General features: G+C 36.7%; 1 protein-coding gene across 1 annotated transcript in view; it reads left to right on the top strand.

Annotated features, from left to right (window-relative positions):
- The window catches only part of SH3GL2 (SH3 domain containing GRB2 like 2, endophilin A1), a 151,009-nt gene that overhangs the window by 94,590 nt on the left and 36,767 nt on the right, over positions 1-19,652 (top strand). The window contains exons 3-4 of the mRNA XM_011365338.2: positions 8,427-8,495; positions 17,922-17,994. Of these exons, the coding sequence (XP_011363640.2) occupies positions 8,427-8,495; positions 17,922-17,994 (142 nt within the window). The remainder of the gene's footprint in view (positions 1-8,426; positions 8,496-17,921; positions 17,995-19,652) is intronic.

Genomic DNA, 19,652 nt, shown 5'->3' on the forward strand with positions numbered 1-19,652 from the left:
TTATTGTTTTTAGTAGTGTTCTTGTGGAATCTTTAGGGTTTTCTATATAGAGAATCATGTTAAATGTGACAGTTTGACTCTTTCATTTCCTATTTGGATGCCTTTTATATCTTTCTCTTATGTGATTGCACTCGCTAGGACCTCCAATGTTATACTGAATAACAGCGGTGATAGTGGACAGCCGTACCTTGTTCCTGATCTTAGAGGAAAGGTTTTTAGTTTTTCACTGTTAAGTATAGTGTTGGCTGAGGATTTGTCATATATGGCCTTTATTATATTAAGGTACTTTCCTTCTATACCGATTTCGTTAAGTGTTTTGATCATAAATGGATGCTGTATCTCGAAGTGTCCTATAATAGATGATTAGATAAAGATGTGGTACATATATACAATGGAATATTACTCAGCCATAAGAAGAGAAGAAATACTGCCATTTGTGACAACGTGGGTGGACCTTGAGATAATCATGCTAAGCAAAATAAGCCAGACAGAAAAAGTTGAAAACTACACGACATCACTTATATGTGGGATATAAACCTAAAAGCAACAAACGAATAGGACAAACAGAGACTCATGGACATGGACAATAGACTAGTGGTTACCAGAGGGTAGGCAGGGACAGGGGAGGAAGCTGGGGTAAAAGGGATCAAATATGCGGTGATAGAAATCTAACTATGGGCAGTGAACATACAATGCAAAATATATATGACTTACTATTGAGTTATACATTTGAAACTTATTTTATTTCATTAACCTTATTTTATTTCATTAAACTTATTTTATTTCATTAACATTAAATGAAATTTCATTAAATGAAATTTCATTTCATTTAATGTCACCATAATATAAATAAATAAACAAATAAATAAATAAAAGTCAGCTTACTGTGGATATTAACCACATTTACAGAGTATCTTCACAGCACCACTTAGATTAGTGTTTGGTTGAATAACTGGGTACTCTGGCCTATCCAAATTGATATATCAGATTAACCATCACTGAAATAGACATCACATTTTTAATTATAAGGTATCTTAGAACTTTCCTGGTTTTCTAACCACACTCCACTCCCGCCCCATTTTGTAGATTAAGAAACAAAGGCCCGGGGAAGTTTGTAGTTTCAGCTCACAAAACAAATATGGGTGTCCCAGCAGTTTCTCTGAACAAATGAATGCCTAGGGCAACTCCCTCTGCCTTATTAACTGAGTCATCAGGCATTAGATTCTAGGTCATTCATTAGCCAGGACTGAAATCTCAAATGAATTACTGGTACCATTTTTTCTCTTTGCAAATTCTGTTTTCTTTTTTCCTAAGGGAATTTATGACTAAGCTTTATATAGAATTTAAAACTTACTATATGACATAATTCTAGCCCTGAGTCTTAACTTCTGTTTTTATCAGACACTGTCTTTTTATATTTTGTTCAATTTCAGTGGCTTACTGCAGTGGACTATGAAAATGTATAAAATTTTTCCTGTTGCCAGGGATGGGAAACTTTATGGAACAATCCCCCTCTGTTGAACCCGGCTCCTAAATTACCCCTTATATGATGAGAAATTGGATTATTTGTTCAGTTGAAAAATAGAGAAATGCTGCTTCCTTTTTTTTTATTCTGCACATTTTTCTACTTTTAAAAAATTTTTCTAGAAGACAAAAATAGCATCACTTGCAAATGAAAATATAGGTGATAGTGTAAACTATATTTCCAGGGAAGGACCGAAACTCTGCATGATACCTCTATAATAAATCCAGCTCCTGAGGTATGTAATTAGCTACATAATCTATGGTAAATTCCCACTTTGAGAAGATGGGGCTTGGAAAGTTTTTACCTTTAACCGCCCCCCCCCCCCAACCATACCAGAAACAATTAGAACATCATGTAAATCAGTTTCTGCATTTTCCATATAGTATTTGACCAGAAGCAAGATAGGCTGGAAGCTGGGAAGAGGGCCAAGTGCTTAGCTCACCCAAACTCATTTTAATGTTTTTAGCCCCAGGTATTCAAAGAAAATCAGTCTTAATCCTGTTGAATTCTTTGGGGGGTAGAAATCACTAGTTTTTATGTTATATAAGAGAAACCTTTCTACTTTTCTTCAGTACACAAATTCTACTTGATAATAAGAAATGGGCCGAATTAGCTCAATTTAGACAGACAGAAATGCCTTATTTTCTAAGAAAATCTGAAGTTTCTGGATGGGAAAAATAAATATATATATATTTTTTTGAAATTCAGTTTCAAAACATCATGGCATTTAAGCATTCCAATTTAATGACAGCTAAGAAAAACTGGTGTGAAACTTATATCCCACAGAGTGAATTCACCCTGCCTTTCATACATGAGAATACCACCATCTGGAAAAACAAGATATACTTGTATTTAGCCAAATACCAAGAAACTACTGCTGTAATTTCGACTCTCCTATTTCCTTCTGAATATTTGATGAGTCATCAAGTATTTACAAATTTTATATTTCAGTACCTTACTAATGAGTAATGATTAAAGAACCTTCGTGAAGAGCCACAGTGTAGGCTTCTTTTATGTATTATCATAGGTGATGCCTGTCTACAGAAACTGGGAAAACAGTACAGGGTCCCACAAGGGTAGTTACTATAACTTCTTTCTAAAGTGCTTGTGCATTGAATATTGTTGTTCTTTAATACATTTAAATTCTGCTTAGGCTTTTTGTTTTTTGCTAAATATAAGAAATCAACTTAAAATTCTACCTTTCATGTAAGACCACTTAAGACATAAAAAACCCTTATTTTAATAATGATTTTTGATAGTTTACAAAGTCCTCTTACATGTATATTCTAATTTAGTTATCAAAAAATCTAGTGTTAGATGATATTGGCTTTCATTCTTGGGTGAAGAAATTGAGGCACTACCAGGTTATGCATTTTCTCTTTCATACAACTATCTGGTGTCATCACCAGGGCTAGAATTCAAGTCTCTTGGATCTGAATCCAATTTAAAAAAACAAACAAACAAAAAAAAACCCCAAGAAACCCTTAACTCAGGTGTCTTTCATTGACTTAATTAATTGTCAGTGAGGTTTCATCACACATGTATATAACTTTATGGGTTGTTCCATGGTACAGATAGGCAGGATAATGGATGAGTTCTGCTTTCTGCTCTTAATAGACTAGCTATGCTTAACTTATGGAATGTTAAAGTAATTCTATTTTAATACGAGTAAACAGTGTAGTACTTAATAAAATTATTGTTGAAGATTTTTTTAAAAGCACTTTGGAAAAATATTTACTTTCTATCACATGTAGATATACATACACAAACATATTTGCTCCTGTTTGTTTATATACACACATGCTCGTGTACCTATAAACTAAAACAATTATATATTTAGAACCACGATTAATGGGAGGAATGTGTATCATTACTTCTAATTGTAATTGTATTAAAAGTAATTTGGTGAATGAATATAGAACGGTTATAGTTAAGTATTCTTTAACTTTGGTTATAAATAAAATATCAGACATTACGGTTCATTGAATTTTTTGATTTTTTCCTTGTTGCTAATGGAGGGGAGAGTAAACTCTCAAAAAGGATACACAAAACCAGTGCTAACTCATAGTTAAGGGTCTTCCTTTAATTTATGTGCAATTTTTGGTCTGAGAAAAAGTTATTGAGATATTTTTCAACTGATAATTAAGTGTCTGCTCTGCAAGCACTGTGTTCAGTAATGCAGTCTCAGAAGTTTTCAAACAAAGAAGCAATGATATGATTTCCTCCTCTAACATCTTACAATTCAGGTAAGCAAAAGCCCACAGCAATTTTACTCAGGTGTTCAGTTCCAGGTAGTCCGGCAGAAGATGTGTTTCATTAAGAGTGCAAAGGATGTCTAATAACTTACAACTAGTGTGGGAGGTCCAGATGATGGAGAAAGGTGAAATCTGGGTGAGCATTATAGATAATTGGTAGGATTTGAAAAGTAGGAAAGTAGGTCCAGATTCAAGGCAGAGGGAATAAACACATTTGGTGGTTCGTAAGGAAACCTGGCTTTCCATGACAAGTAATAGAGACGAAGCTGAAGAAAAACCAGGAAGCTAAGAAGTAAATAACTTTGCAGTTGTGCGGGGTATGAATAAATTTAGTCTTAAGTCTATTGAATTTCACTGATGATGTAATTTTCAAGGAGACCTTTGTAAAAGGCAGTAGAAGAAATAGTAGTTGACTCTTCAGTGTTTAGTAAATGAAATGCAATGCTTCATTTGGGCTGAGAACAGTGGTTATTTATTTAAGCTGTCTCTTGCTGCTGGTTTCCTTTGACATTTTTCTCATTTGGTATATGGAGAAAAATAGTCACAATGAGACAACACTAGTGTAGACTCAGAATTAAGACTTTCAATTTAAAACGTGTTGGTTGTATTTATATTTTTTTTTGAAAAGTTGTGCCTTTTTCATTAAATTTATTGGAGTGACATTGGTTAATAAAATTATATAGGTTTCAAGTATATATTTCAATAATACATCATACGTATATTACATTGTGTATTCACCACCCAAAGTTAAATTTCCTTCTGTCACCATATATTTGACCCCCTTGAAAGACCATCCCAGAGTAAAGTCTTATTTGTCTCACTTTATGCATCCTCTCAGTCATCTTAGCATTAATATTTACAAAAGCACATTGTGGTTCAGTTTCGCAAATCTTTACTGAGTACCAGTAATAAGGACTACAATGAAGAATAAGAGGAAGGTGAGATCTTTGGTGTGGTTAGAATACAGAATATATGAAGAATGTGAGAGAGGTTAAGATTAGAAGCATAAGCTTTCAGTGTTGTGCTAAATGGGTGTAATTAAGGAATTTGAATAGAGGAGGGTTTTTTTTAGATTGTACAGAGGGCATATTGGATCATTTGTACTGTAAATATTGGATCATTTTTTTTTTCAAATAACTTGCTGATTTTCATTTAATAGGAGATCAGTTTCTTAAACAGAAAGCATATTAGCATAAACAGCATCAGAAAATATTTAATCCTGTGAAATCTTGGTTTCAGAAATCACCTCAATGAAAAATAGGGCAAAACTATTCTTAAATAAATGGCACTGGGTAAGGAAAACAGAACTCATTGTTGGCCAGAGGGGCCTAGGGAGGCAGTATTCCTTACCTTGCCCGATACATAAAGTGATAGAAGTTTTAGTAATGTAATTTAAAGAACAGGGGGAGAATATATTTGGCATACTCCTGAGGAATGAGTCAGTTATTTATCCCATTGTTTGAGTCAATGTCTTGATAGATTTACATCCTTTGTGACTTGAGAAAAATAGCCCAGAGAACAGTGTAGATGTCATTTTGAATACTCTTACTTTCTCAAGAATCTAATTAGATAAGAAATTTTTATATCAACCAACCAATCAAGTTAATACCAGTATCTAACTGTTAGCCTCATTCACTGTGTTCGTTGAACTATTTCTCTCAGAGCAGCTCACATGTCAGCTTTTGTTGAGAAGAGATTCATTTTCTCATTCTCTTTCTCCCCCGCCCCCCAGTATTTAAACCAAATATTTACACCCAATAGACTGGTAAATTGACCTCAGTGCAAGTTACCAGGACTAATTCTAAATTATTAATGGACAGCGTGATCCCTGTTTGATACAGTGAGCCAACTATGGTTCTAACCTGTTGATGGATGCAAAAAGTAGGGAAATTAAAATCACTCTAGGTTGAACAATATGGGACTGAAAATGTAATATAAGCCCTTGTGATTTTGATGAAGGCCATATTTTATTCCCTAGAGATGGTCAAATTGTAATTAATGCAAGGTTAACATGATTTTCTAATGTTACTACAAGTAAAGACATTTCTCAGCTATTTGTTTTTTTTTGTGACAGTTTTGTAAGTAAAAATTAAATATGTCATTTCTAGGTCATGGGAAGGCTCTGTCTATAATGATTATTTTTGACCAAAGATGGGATCTTGGAATATAATTAGTTCTCTGACATTGGAGACAGGCAGAACTAAGAGACAGTTAATTTGGGGTTGTGTAACATATATTTCTTTATTGTGTAGGAGTTCAACTAGATAGAGTTTTCCAGCCTAAATTTCACTAAAAATTACATATTTTAAGAATAAGACACAAGAGGGATGGACATATGAGCTAAAACTGCCATCATGAGCAGAGTAAAAGGAAGAAAATCAATGTAAAAATCATAGTAAAAAGTTGTGTGATGATAGAGAAAATTCGATAACCTTTAAGTCCCCTTCAATTCCTGATTCCCTGTAACTAAAACCAGAATATGCAGGTCAAGTCACTGGCATGTGGACTCCCACTGGGAGATTCTAAAATTGAATTTTAGGGCCTCCCCACCTCCAGTTCTGGTTTGGTAAACATCGTTAAGAAAGCAGGCAAATAAGCTTACTGCTGGGCCAGATTACAGTTGCTGCAGGCTTTAGATAGGTGGTAGTGGTGCCAGACAAAGCCTAGATCTGTTGAAATAGTTAATATTGTTGAAATAGTTAATAGCCAGCATCACCTAGGACACAGGTTAAGTGGGAGAGCTGATGTCAAGGGCCAGGGGTTAAGGCAGTGAGTGAATCTACCTCTGGACTTCTGAATCTATTGGAACTTTGGGTAGAGAAGGCCAGTACCATGGACAGCTCTTCAAAGCTGTGATAGGAATGCACCTAGAGTTTAGCTTAGGAAAATTATCTTCAGATCCTGGTTCCACATCTTCCTAGCTAAAGGTCTCTATCATGGATAGGCAATTTAATTTATGCAACCCTCAGTGTTCTCATCTGCAACATAGGAATAATATCTCTTTTACATAGTTCTTGTGGTACACAGATAGTGAATTGCAAGTGAAAGTATGTGTCAGCTATATAAATTAAAGATGTTAATGTACTTTTATTACCTTTTCACTTTTAATTATTGACCTTTATCTACTTCACATTGTGTTATGTTCATGAACATTGTTAGATTTTTCTTAAAGTATGAAACAATAGTTAAATAAACAGCTGAGAGAGGCCAGGGTATTATAAGCAGATATATACTATATTGGTAAGAGATGGAAACTAGTATATACTGCAAATCTTGTAGGTTCAGACACAGGCTCTTACGTTTATTATGCCATTTAGTTTTCATAAGAACCCTGATTACCTAGCAAAGAGTAGAGGAGTCAGTCCATGCCATGCCCTCCCGTCACAGCATGTTCTTTCTTTTACTGCTACTGGAATGATATGAATGGTATCTGGTATATAGGGCCAGAGTGGTGATAGAATTCAGACTCTTGGTTTCTAGAAGAGAGATCGCTTCTAAAGGTTTTCCAGATGGCAGAAAACAGGAGTTAAAGACAGAGAAAGAGAGGGTTTGGAATACACTTCAGCCTCTAACAAGGAGATTTCAGATTTTCCGTGGCCAGGAGACAGAGCCATGCATCCATGCGTGGGAGCCATGTGCCCTTTTAGAAGGAGGCAAACCAAGCTCCCTGAGATGACCCGGGATGTTATTGATGTTGCTGCCGGTCTGGTCATGGTGAAAATCCTTGCAGAGACCTTCAACCCAGTGGCCATCTTAAAGGAAATAAAAAATCACACTGTGTGAGATAACTCTGTAGTACAGTGATGTATTACTGAAAAGCATCTAACTACCTTTATATTAGAATATTGTAAGAGAGAAATTCTTGTGTCATTAGCATTTAATATAACTTTCTTTGATGAAACCAAAGTATTTTTTATTGTGATACCTTCATAAATTTTTATTAGACAGTTCAAATCTTTATTTGAGAACAGAATGCGATATCTAATTTTTATGAACGTGGATTCTATATGTGAAAAATTACCATTTGCATATGTAAACTGATGAATATAAAATATATGATAATGGGAATTCATTGGGTAGTAAAGAAATACCCTCAACATCTTTGCATATAGTCTGTCTTACATATATAAGAATGTGGACAGCTACAGGGAGCTTTGTAAGATTACTATTCAAGTCTTTTAATCTGAAGATCAACTGGGCTGCTTTTTTCTTACGCTTGATAGATGTTTGTGATTATCTGTTCAATAGCCCATTGAGGAATAGGTTGAAGAAGTAGCAATTTTCTACCTAGGAAGCATTTTAGATCCATTATCAGAGGGTGATGGTTATTGTATGATGCTGTTATCTCTCAGAACTTTCTAAAGGAAAATGTTAGTGATTAGATAGTTATACAGTGATTTATATAATAGAAAGAGCACTGGAGTTGAAATCAGAAGATACAAGATTGAATTCTTTCTTCAAAACCTACCAGGCGCATGGTCTTAGGTAAAGTGTTTAAACCCTCTAAGCCACAGTTTCCTCTTCTGCCCATCTATGTTAGAGAATGGTTGTGAAATTATATTAAGTGTTTGTAAAAGTACTTAAAATTTGTAACATGTTTTTAAGGGAAACTTTATAATAATGCTCCTCTTTGGTTATTTCTACAGAAAGTGAGTGAGAAGGTTGGAGGAGCTGAAGGAACCAAGCTAGATGATGACTTCAAGGAGATGGAGAGGGTAAGTCATCACCACTTAGAGTTCCCTTTGACATAAAATTGCCCAGCATACTAAGAGGAGGAGGGAGAAAGGAAAGGGGAAACTGTTCTCCACTGGCACCTGAGAATACATTTTGTTATTCTTAAAAGTACTCTTTTTTAGTGTCTATTTTAAAACAGAAAATGTAAAGTATCCTATCTTCCCTTTGTACTGTCTCAAGAACAAAACCTCAGCGAAAGTGAAATGCCATAATGTAATTTTCTTGGTGAATTTTGTCATCACTTTTCCAAATAGGAACAACATGGGGCTTGTGTTCAATTGTGGTCATATGGGAAGAAGAGAGACTGTGTAACATGATGTCACAAACGTTTCGGGGAGAGTTTGAGTCAGTTTATAGCTTTAGAAAACTTTCCTTACAGGACTGTGCCAGCCAGAGGCGGTCGGGTATAGTGGAGAGAAGGCGGGTGTGGGACCCTTTCCAAAACTAGCTCAAGTTCCACTTTCACCGCTTGTCAAGCAAGTCAATTTATTGCTTGGAGCCTCTATTTTTTTATAAATATAAAACGAGGATGCTAATCCCTTCTTGCAGGACTTTTATTAAGGATTAAACATTACTGTAAATCTTTTAAGATTCTGCCTAAAAGGAGGTTCTCAGTAAGTGAAGGTGGAGGTGATGAACAAAATATGCCATTTTATTTTTCTTGTGATGTAAGCCATATTTTCTCTTCTTTAACTTTCAGACTGTTCATAGCAAGTGATACTTAGGCTTATGCTTATATCTGCAAAGAATTACTTTAGGTGTTAAATTGTGGATGAGTAAAGGATCTGGGAATATAAACCCTGTACTTGAACAGAGAGGATGTTAAAAGCTCATGATACTTAGAAACCGTATTTTTACTTACTCCATATCATTCCAGTGGGTTGCCTCAGTTTTGCCGATTTTGCTGTTTGCAGGAAGAGTCAAATAAAGGAAATTTCTATATACTTTCTGCCCTGTCTTTTCCACTTTTTCTTCTGATGAGTTCATTGATGAATTCAACAAATTCTTGTTTTGTGCCTCTTATGAGCCAGACATGTAGGGTATGACAGTGAATAGGACAGACCGGGTTCCTGACTGCATGAAGTTCTTAGTCTAGTAGGGAAGGAAGACTTTGGATAAACACTGACTAGTGTGGCAAGGGGAACGAAACGGCACTAGAGAAGCTCCGAAGGGAGGAAGCTCACCTACACAAAGTAGTCAGGGAAGACTTTTCTAACATTTAAGTGAAGATGTGGAGGATGAGTAAGAGTCTGCAGAGTCTGATGTGTTTCTAATAAAGGAAATGGCAAACAGGAGAACAGGACACATTTGAATCCTGAAAAAAAGATGAGTTGCCAAGAGACGAGTCTCGTGAAATGAGTCTGTGTAGTGTTACATAGCTTGTCGTTCTGACTAGTTTTTTAAATGGACAGCACTGATAGGATAGGTACCCACTGGATGAAGAGATTTAACGAGAGTCCTCGGTTCCAACCAGAAGTCTGGGAAGCCATCCTCTCATATCAAATGCCTGGCAGCCACTTGTCCCACTGGACTGAAGTCTGCATTGGTCCCCATTTCTCATCTCTGGACAGACCTGATCTTCAACCAAAATGGGTAGCCATAGCCGTTCATAGTTCTGGAAATGGTATTCTATCCTTTTTTTTCAGCATCTGAGTCTTCGGATACTGACATACCTGCTCAGAGTGACTTGACTTTGACTCCTTCGCTCCCCGTAATATTTGAGGCCTGCGCTCCTCATTGTGAAACCTCCCTGTAGGTTTGTTAGTTTGCACCAACCTCTGTCTACTCCTGATCTTCCTTAGTACCCCCTTATCCTGTGATGTCTCCTCCACCCCGACCATGGAGGGAATTTATAGTATGCCACATGGCCAGTGCCCTATCGTTAATGATAGATTAGGCAAGTATTTTAGAATTTAGAACTAAGGAGCCAGAATTTGAATTCTGCTTTCTTCATCTGCCAAGACTAAAGGTAACAAGCTAGGTAGCTCACTGCCTAAGCTAAGACAAACTAACTTTCTCTTTCTTAAATGAGACTGAAAAGAATAAGAAATTTGGAGAACAGAGTAGAGTTTATAATTGAACAACTAATTGAGGCTTTGAATCTATGCCAGTCTTACAAACTAATTGAAATAAAAGAGGATCTTGCAAGTATTTTATTTCAGGCAAAGAAAGACCCACAGTCATCCCTCTGAGTCTTAAAGTAAGGTTTATTTCCCCTGTTTCCTAGAAAATAATGAGGTTTCTAAAGCTTTTATTTCAAAATCTAGATACTTTTTGCAATAAACTGTTGCCCGTTGTTTGAAGAATACACCTATGCATTTGTATTTGCATTTATACCTAGGAAAATTGAAAGATTTAGATTTCAGAGCAGCGTGGAAATTGTTTTATTCCATTGTATTTCACATATCTTTTGTCTTATCTGTGGATCTGTTGGAAATTTTGTACTCTACCCGTGCTAAATTTGCAGTAAAGGTAAAGATTTCTGTGGTAATGAGAAAGCACATGCTTTGGTTTTAGAATATCAAATATTTTCTATCCCTTGATATATTTATTACTCACAAAAATAGTTTAGCTCAGTATTTCCAAGCCTACAGAAGAATCACCCTTCCACAGTTTTCTGATCATCAAAGATTTGGAGTAGAGAGACCTTTGTTCATCTGTATTCTCAGAGGTGCAATTAGACAACAAAATAAAATAAATTAGAGGTTTGCATCAAGCAGCACTACTGGAGAGGGAAATGGATATTCCTAGAGATTGTTTCTCTAATTAGCCACCCCAGCAACTCTCCTGCTGAGAGATGCAGTAAAATTACTATATGTCTCTCTTTGTCCTTGCAGCCTTCCTTGCCCAGAGCTGATTGGGTGAGATTCCTGTGGCTGTGTTGTCTCTGCAGGAATTCTGCCCGTAATCATTTCTCTCATCCTTTTAAGTGCCTTGCATAGAATTGTTTCTGTGTTCATTTTAAATATGTGTTGCTTATAAGCTTCATTAAACACAAACTAAATTTCTTACCATGGTGCAGACATTGTGTAGATTTGTTCTTTGAAAAGCTGAAGATTTTTTTTTGTCCAGAGGAAGTTCTAGAATTTGAGGGGCCTCTGGTTGCTTCTCAAATTTCTATCAGTTTCTGCAGTGATTCTGTATTTTTATGTGTATAGTTATGTTCATTAAATTCATGTGGAATATCTGTAAATGCCAGACGTTGTGCTGAATACCAGGAATACAGAGATCGTTAAGGCACAGCACAGCTCCTACATTCAAGGAGTTTTCAGTTTTGATGGAAGAAGTAGGCATATAAATTCAGCGGCTTATAGGACTTGGTGTTTGGTGTCCTGGGGATGATTCTCCTGGATGAACTAACTCAGGCTGGTAAGACCAGTGGAAGCTTCCTAGAGCACGGAGCACCTGAACTAAATCCTGATATCTTCTTTTGGCCCTGCACATATGGATAGTACAGAAGTCCAAGCCAAGGAGTGTAGTGTCTCTTTTTGCAGCCTGATAGGTATCCTAGGAAGTCTCTTCTGTTGAAACCAGAGGGATTACAGGGTTAGAAATGTGATTATAGACCATTTTAATAAAAATGGAATTCTTCTTAAGGGGCAGCCTCAAGTTTTAAGAAAAGCAGGATGTTGAGAAAGAACAGAAATAACGCCATTCCATATGAAAATGAGAAAGAATGGGTTGTCTGCTAATAGGAAAATGTCCATGGTCACTATTTTTATGTTCTTAATTAGTCTTTGGGTAGCAAGGGATTGGATCCTTCTATCCAACCTCAAGTGATAGAATTAGAATTGATGGGTAGAAACTGTGGAGTGATAGAGTCAGGCTCAATATAAGAAAGAACTTTTGGCTATAAGAGCTGTTTATAAAAAGGAAAAAATAAATATAAATAAAGAAAGGAGAAGACCCTAGAAATTATTGAATGCCCCCTCACCGTCCATGTTTAAACAGAGGGTAAACCCACAGTTTTCAATTGCAATGTGAAGCTAATCGTCATCTCTTTTGAGTTTTCGGCAAATAATTTGTTATTACTAATGTCACTTTTTAATAATGTCTCTCTCACTTGAATTCTAGTGATTTAATCAAATGGAAGAGAAAGGAGTAAAGTCCCAACCAGCATGCTCAGAGTAATACAAACCCCTGACTGCGCCCATGGGTGTCTGTCATCCCTATGAAGGTCTTCTTCATGGGCATGGTGGTAAAGGAGAAGGTGTGGATTTCTGTATTCAGACACTCACTCACTGGTGTAGAATTATGAATGAGAGCCTCAAACAAGATGAACTGTAAAGATAGCTTTCTGATTCTCCTGAAATTCAAGGAAGACAAATTTCTTCTCAGTTATGTGTTTTCAATGTATTTCTAAGCTCACAGTCATTAAAGGTGATGCCCAAGAAGATTAGCAAAAAATGTATTGGGGCAGTCTTAGCCTAATGCCTTGTTTATTTTTTGTTTTTCAGCACACTGTTTATTAATCAGGCTTTCTGAATAGATAAGTGCTATAAGGCAGAGCAGTTCAGGGGGAAGTGCATGAACTCTTCTGCATCAGTAAGGAACTGTTAAAAACATCATATTGGACCAGCCTATATCTTACTTCTGGACAGACTTTCCCAGGATGCTGTTTTCATCATGTCTCGGTGACTTGTTTAGTTGGATATCCTCATTCACAGTCCTCACTGCTTTAACTGGGATGTGCGGGGGGTGTGCATTCTTAATATGTACATTTTCTTAACCTCGGTGATAGAAATTTAAGAATTTGAAAAGATTTTAATGTTTAATTTGGCATTTTAACTTTTTTTTTTTTTTTTTACATAACCACTGTGAGTTACCCCATGCCCAAGGGGGTGCTTGATTTATCTATTTATTGTTGATCACTAAACCCCCAAACTGCACCACGTTAAGGTGAATATTTTTTCTTAAATTCTGTTACTGCATCCCTGTGACAGTATCTGGTGTAATGCATATCTGACAAAATGAAGTCATACCTTTCAGTCCTTTCGTTGTTCCACAAAGAATGCTGTGTTGTTCATGTCTGCTACCACCTAAGTTCAGGCAACACTGACAACTATTTTTTCCAGTGGAAAAAGGTAATATTCAGATGCCTCCAAACAATAACCCCATTCTAGTCATTCAATGCCTTTCAGTTCTCTTGTATCTTGTCTTTAGAGACTGAGGCAGCTGGTGAAATGGTCAGCATCATTCATAGATTCAGCATGGCATGTCTTGGCGAAAATAGAACCTTAGCCCAGGGATTAGCACTTTTCAGAAGTATATTAGGCTTTGTAGGCTGGAGGGCCTCCATGGTCTCTGTTGCAGCTCCCTCCCTTTGCTGTCGAAGAGCAAAAGGAACTATTGACAGTGTCTGAACAAACAAATGTGTCTATGTTCCAATAAAATTTATTTAAGAATACTGAAATTTGAATTTTGTATAATTATTATGTGCAATGACGTAATCAATCTTCTTTTGAAATTTTCCAACCATTTTAAAATATAAAAACAAATAGTGCCTGGATTTGGCCTGCTGGCCACGGTTTGCCAACCTCTGCCTTAGCTGAAGAAGAAAAATGCTGTAGTGAGTAAAGGAATTTAGAGAGCTATTTTTCTCTCTACCCGACATTGTAAATGATAAGACAGGATAGTGGAGGAAGAACTTTCTAACTCTTAAGTACAGTGGACCCTCCAACAACACGAGTTTGAACTGCAAGAATCCACTTAGATGTGGATTTGTTTTCAATAAATCCCTCTACCGATCCGATCTGTGTTTGGGAGTCTTCAGATGCTAAGGGCTGAGAGTGTGTGTTCATCTATACCATTTAATATAAGGGGCTTGAACATCCATAGCTTTTGGTAAATGCGGTGGGTCCTAGAAAACCAATCCCTCATGGATATGGAGGGACAACTTATGTCTGCGAGAGTCAAAAGTTATACATGGATTTCTGACTGCATAGGGGGTTGGCACCTCTAACCCTTATGTTGTTCAAAGGTCAACTGTATTGCAAATTGCTAAAATGTTGGTTGAGAAAATTGAAGGGAAAAAAATACCAGAATATATACCTATGCCTTTACCTTCAGAAAAGTATTTCATGTAGAGTTTTTACTTTCCGAAAACATGGCCATATTTGTATATATTTACAGTTTTACCTCCCCTAAACAGCCTTTCCTAATGATTTCCTACCCATATCCAGACAAGATTAGCTAAAGAAACAGAGGCTCAGACACTTATAAGAATGGAAGTTGTCATTTAGGACACATCAAAACTTATTTTCAAATAATAGGAAACTTTGGGCATTGAGGAAAACATTAGCTACTCATAAGTTCAGCTATGCTGCCTTCAAATGGGAAAAGCTCTCACCGGTTATAGTAAATGGTGTAAGAGGAACTCTTACTTCATGCGAGTGCACCAAGCCCATTAATGAGAGGATAGGAGCTGGATGTTGCCAATTTAGGTCTATAAACAGATTTCCCAGCAAGTGCCGAACAAGACACACTCAAGGTTCTCACAGGGTAATGGCCCTCAGTCTGTCTTGGCTGACACAGGATAGTTGAACTCAGCAAAAAGAATCTTAGACATTATTAGTGAAGACAGAGATGGAGAAAAGTTGGAAATCGGTCCACCTCCTGCTCGTAGATGGTCATTGGACGGTTTGGTTCCTCCAGTACTTCTTCTCGGAAACTTTCTGATCTGTGACCTTTAGGACTTATTTTCTTCCTGTCATAGCCACACTAGTTATGTGACCTCAGGGAGTTTATTTCCCTTCTCTAGGTTCAGACTTGTGTATTTAAAAAATTAAGGCTTTGGACTAGATTCTTTAGTGGTCTCTTTCTCCTTTGTTCATTAACTCTGTCAATGATTATCTGTCAGAGTAAAATCAAGAGCAAGATCCTAGTGAATAAATTTGCTAATAGCTGTTCCCTGTTTGGGTATGTCCTGATAATGCTGTACACCAATAATTATATTAGATAAAGTTGTTTGCAGAGGTAGATTTCAAGTTAAGGTTATTTTACACTCCGATGAAAAGGATTCAGCTAGAGATCGTTCTGTAGTGATGGTTAGGTAACTAGGAATGTGCCTCACTGGGCATAAAGTATGTAAAGCTGGGCTGGTATGGTCCCCAGTCCCTTCTGGAAGACAGTACAGAGAGCCTCCTAGCTCTGATGTGATCTCTTTCTTCAGATTGGGAGAAATCCCTATTGCTAGTATTTTTATGAGCTTATTCTTTCAAGAAGTAGTGGTTAAGAACATGAACTCTAAAGCCAGAACTGGGCAAGTTTCTTAACCTATTTCATAGGGTTTCTAAAGATTAAATGTGTATATTTAAAGCCCTTGGAACAATTTCTGACTAATAGAAAACATTTTATAATGATAGTGGTTATTATTATTATTATTGAGTACAGTGTTGAGGGAAAATTAGAAATTGGTTAGCCGCCTAATATTAGATAACTTCAGAATATCAAAATGGTCATTGTATAATTCTGGCACTCTCTCTTAGAAGCCTTGACCTTTGAAATTACTTTTCTTCCCATTACAGCCACACAGGAGCTTTGGAGGCATTTAATGACATCGAATTTCATAAATCCTGTCATTTAATGAGCAGGGTATCTGCATTTTTCTCCTTTCCCATGTAACCGGGACTTCAGCGTGTTTGTTCTGCATACAACCTTTGAATTCATTTCCATGACATTGAGTATATAGAGGTTGGTTTGCATTTTGCTAGTACTTTCAGGACCTCCATGTATGACCACACAAGTCCTGCACTGACCAGCTCCAGGGGACCACTGTCTACTTCAGAACTAAATACTGTTTAGCACATATTCAATTAGACCAAAAGGACATTGTACATGGCTCATATATAGGCAGGCATCTTTTAAGTAAGAGTGCTTTTTAATGTGATTTTATACCATGATGACCTCATAAAAGAAAGTGTTTTCCTCTATTAATGACAGTAACAACTAGCTCCTTATACACACAGTAATACCACTCCTATAGAATAGGAAATTATTATGTATTGAAAACCAAACTGAAAGATAAAGTCTTCTGAAGGATTACAGCTTGGTTTCTGATTATGAAAGAGAAGGAGGCTTACCCTGTAAGGTGCTGGCAGCTTATGTGCTTTTCAACTACGGCCGTTCTTACAAGGGACTCAAACATGAGAGGCAAGGCCAAGTACCACTGAAGAGGGCCCAGTGTGGAGGCCTCACTCTGCATTCCTGACTGTGACCTTTGCCCGGCACCCCTGAATCCTTTCATATCCTAATTAACACCTAATAAAAGATACTGGTAAAAAAAAAAAAAAAAAGAACCAAAAGTTCACACTGATTATATACTGAATATATTATATATTCTCAGAAGCTAAATAAACTTTCTGTCTCCTACTTAAATAAGCAGAGTTGATGCTGCATTTTACTTTCTTTAGGGTAGCGAAACCTGTCATGCCTGGGCCACTGTAGATATGCAGTAAATGCCTCAGGGGCAAAATATAATTCATTATCTCCATTTTATTTTTTAATTTTTATTTACATTTATTTTATGCTGAATTTATTTCTAGGCCATACATTTTTATTTCTTCAGTTTCTTCCAGGATATCTTTTTCTTCTGTGCAACCTCCTCTTCTGGCTTAGGAACAGTTTGCTCTTTTTCAGTAAGAATCATCTCAGTGTGGCAGGGCGAGCTCATGTAGGGTTAATCCGACTGTGGGCTCTGTAAATTTAGGGCCCCTCTGGAGGTTTTGTTTATCTGATTTGCTCAATGACCAGAGACTCTACATTAAAACCTTTAAGTTCAGCATTACTGTACATTTTTAGGTATGTATAGCAAAAATTCAGTACTTTTAGTGGGTCATGGAGCCTGTGTCCAGCCCCACTGTTTGTTTTGGGCACACCTACCAACTCCAGCATTGTACTGATGGAACATTGTAATGACGCATGACTTCTGTAAAGTAACACCTTTCAGATACTTGGTGGCTGTTTGGATATGCATACCTTAGAAGACCTGTGCAGGTTCATGGATGTTCTTAAAGAGAACATGAAGATTTGAAGTTTTTGATTTGCGTGATTTTGTGGAGCTTTCTGGGTCAGTTGAATGTTGAATCATTTTCAGAGATCACTTTAGGCTTCTTATGAGAAGAAGAAGCTATCTTTACCTTATTTTGCCAGAAGACAATGAAGTATATTTTGAAACAAATTTTAGAAAATTACCAGGTACCTCTTTGAATAAGTAGGTTTTCCAGGCTTGATGGAACACACTGGATGCAAAGCCATTATTATTCTTCATAGCTCCTCGGCTCCTCACCTTCCACTCAGGTTGGGTTACTCAGTTGCACTGCTGGTAATTGTATACCTGCTCAAGCAAAAACGAAGGTTCTAAAGCTAATAATTTTCTGTCACTTAGAATATTTATTTTCTCATTTCAGAAAGTAGATGTCACCAGCAGGGCTGTGATGGAAATAATGACTAAAACAATAGAATACCTTCAACCCAATCCAGGTAAGAGGTCCCTTCATATATTCAGGGTATCCTTCCAGGTAACCTTTAATTTTCTTTGATAGACATTTTAGGTTTGGTGTGCTTCTGCTTCCACAGCCAACTTTTCTGGAGGTTCAGTGACTTCAGGTATAGCATTTTCACTTGGGATGGGAGACTTTTTAAGGCATACATTGATGTGGCTCAAAGGATTGCTTCTGTGGCATTTTATCTGACTTTGATGTATTTAACAAACAAAATTATGTGGATGGCTTGAGTGGCATATAATGTCAGGATAGCTGCAAGCTGTTATTAATGGAACTTAATTTTCAAGGGATGGTAGAAAAGAAAATTGGAATAATATTAAGGTAAGATATCATAATCCCTGGAAGATATGAAAAGATGGGAGGTTGAATAGTTTCTGTGAAATACAGAAGGTTTCTGTTCTTTCTTCATATAGCATCACTAAAGTCTTTGGAGGGTTGTTCTTAATTCTGATTCCTCTCACACATAAGTGTTTGTTCATGCTAACCTATTATACTCTAAGAGAAGGAAATCATAGTAGAGATAATGGAGCTATACCTTGAAAAGAGAACCAGACAGAACTGGGCAATCTCTGTAGGGACAAGATGTAATAGAGCAAAGCAGCCGACATCATCAGCCTCCTCCTTCCTACTCTTCCTCTATAGCAGTTCCTAACCCAGAGTATAGAAACTTGAAACAAGACCGAATGTATTTAAGTGGAATGCATTCATATTTGGAAAACTGCTTATTCTTGAGACGAGTTTCTTTGGGAGTTTCAGATTGGGATTCCAGTATCTTTGATGGTACTAGGGGAGATAGCCCCGGCATAGTGCCAGCCTCAGTGTGTTTGGATGCTAAGCGTTACTAGACAAGAGATAAAAGGAAAGGTGGGGATAAGAGGAAGCAGGCAAGTGCAGCAGACAGTGCTGACTAGCTCTTTACTGCTTCCTGCTGCCAGCTGCAGCCATCATGCAATCTTTGTTTATTGCTGCTGTTTTAAAGATGAACAAACTAAGTGGGAATGATGTTTCTATTTTTGTTTTTCTTAAACTACATCAGAGATTGGATTATATGAAGAAGGAAAGTCTAGAAGTAAATATGGTAAGCTATAGTAACCAGGCATTTAACTGACAGTAGACCAAATGGTTAAGAAATTAGGCAAAGAATAGCAAAAATCGAGTTTCTGATTTTTACCCAGAGCCTTCTTCACGACCTTTATATTCTACAGAGATGTAAGGATCACTTAAATGTACCTGTATTCCTTAGTATTTAAGCAACTGTAATAGATCAAATTCTAAAAGGAGAAATGCTCACCATAACAAATCATTATGTAGGGGAAAGAAATGTTTGTCTTTATCTCTGCATAGAACTTTGAAGTGCTCTGATTACCTAGGACTTACACATGAATTGTGCTAGTAACACACTGTGGGACTAAGATAAATATAGGGAAGAGGAAGAAAAATATACTATTTATTGAGCACTAATGCATTTTCAGTACAGTGCTAGTTATATACACTGTGTCATCTCTGAGAGGAGCCTTTTTATTTCTGCTTGCAAAAATAAAACAAGTTGAACAATTTATAATATAGAAAAGGGACTAAAATTTCATTGTAACACAAAATCTCAGTGGGGACCCATCAGTGTTCCTGAGTAGAATG

Source organism: Pteropus vampyrus, unplaced genomic scaffold, assembly GCF_000151845.1.
Source record: "Pteropus vampyrus isolate Shadow unplaced genomic scaffold, Pvam_2.0 Scaffold109, whole genome shotgun sequence".
Classification (NCBI taxonomy): domain Eukaryota; kingdom Metazoa; phylum Chordata; class Mammalia; order Chiroptera; family Pteropodidae; genus Pteropus; species Pteropus vampyrus.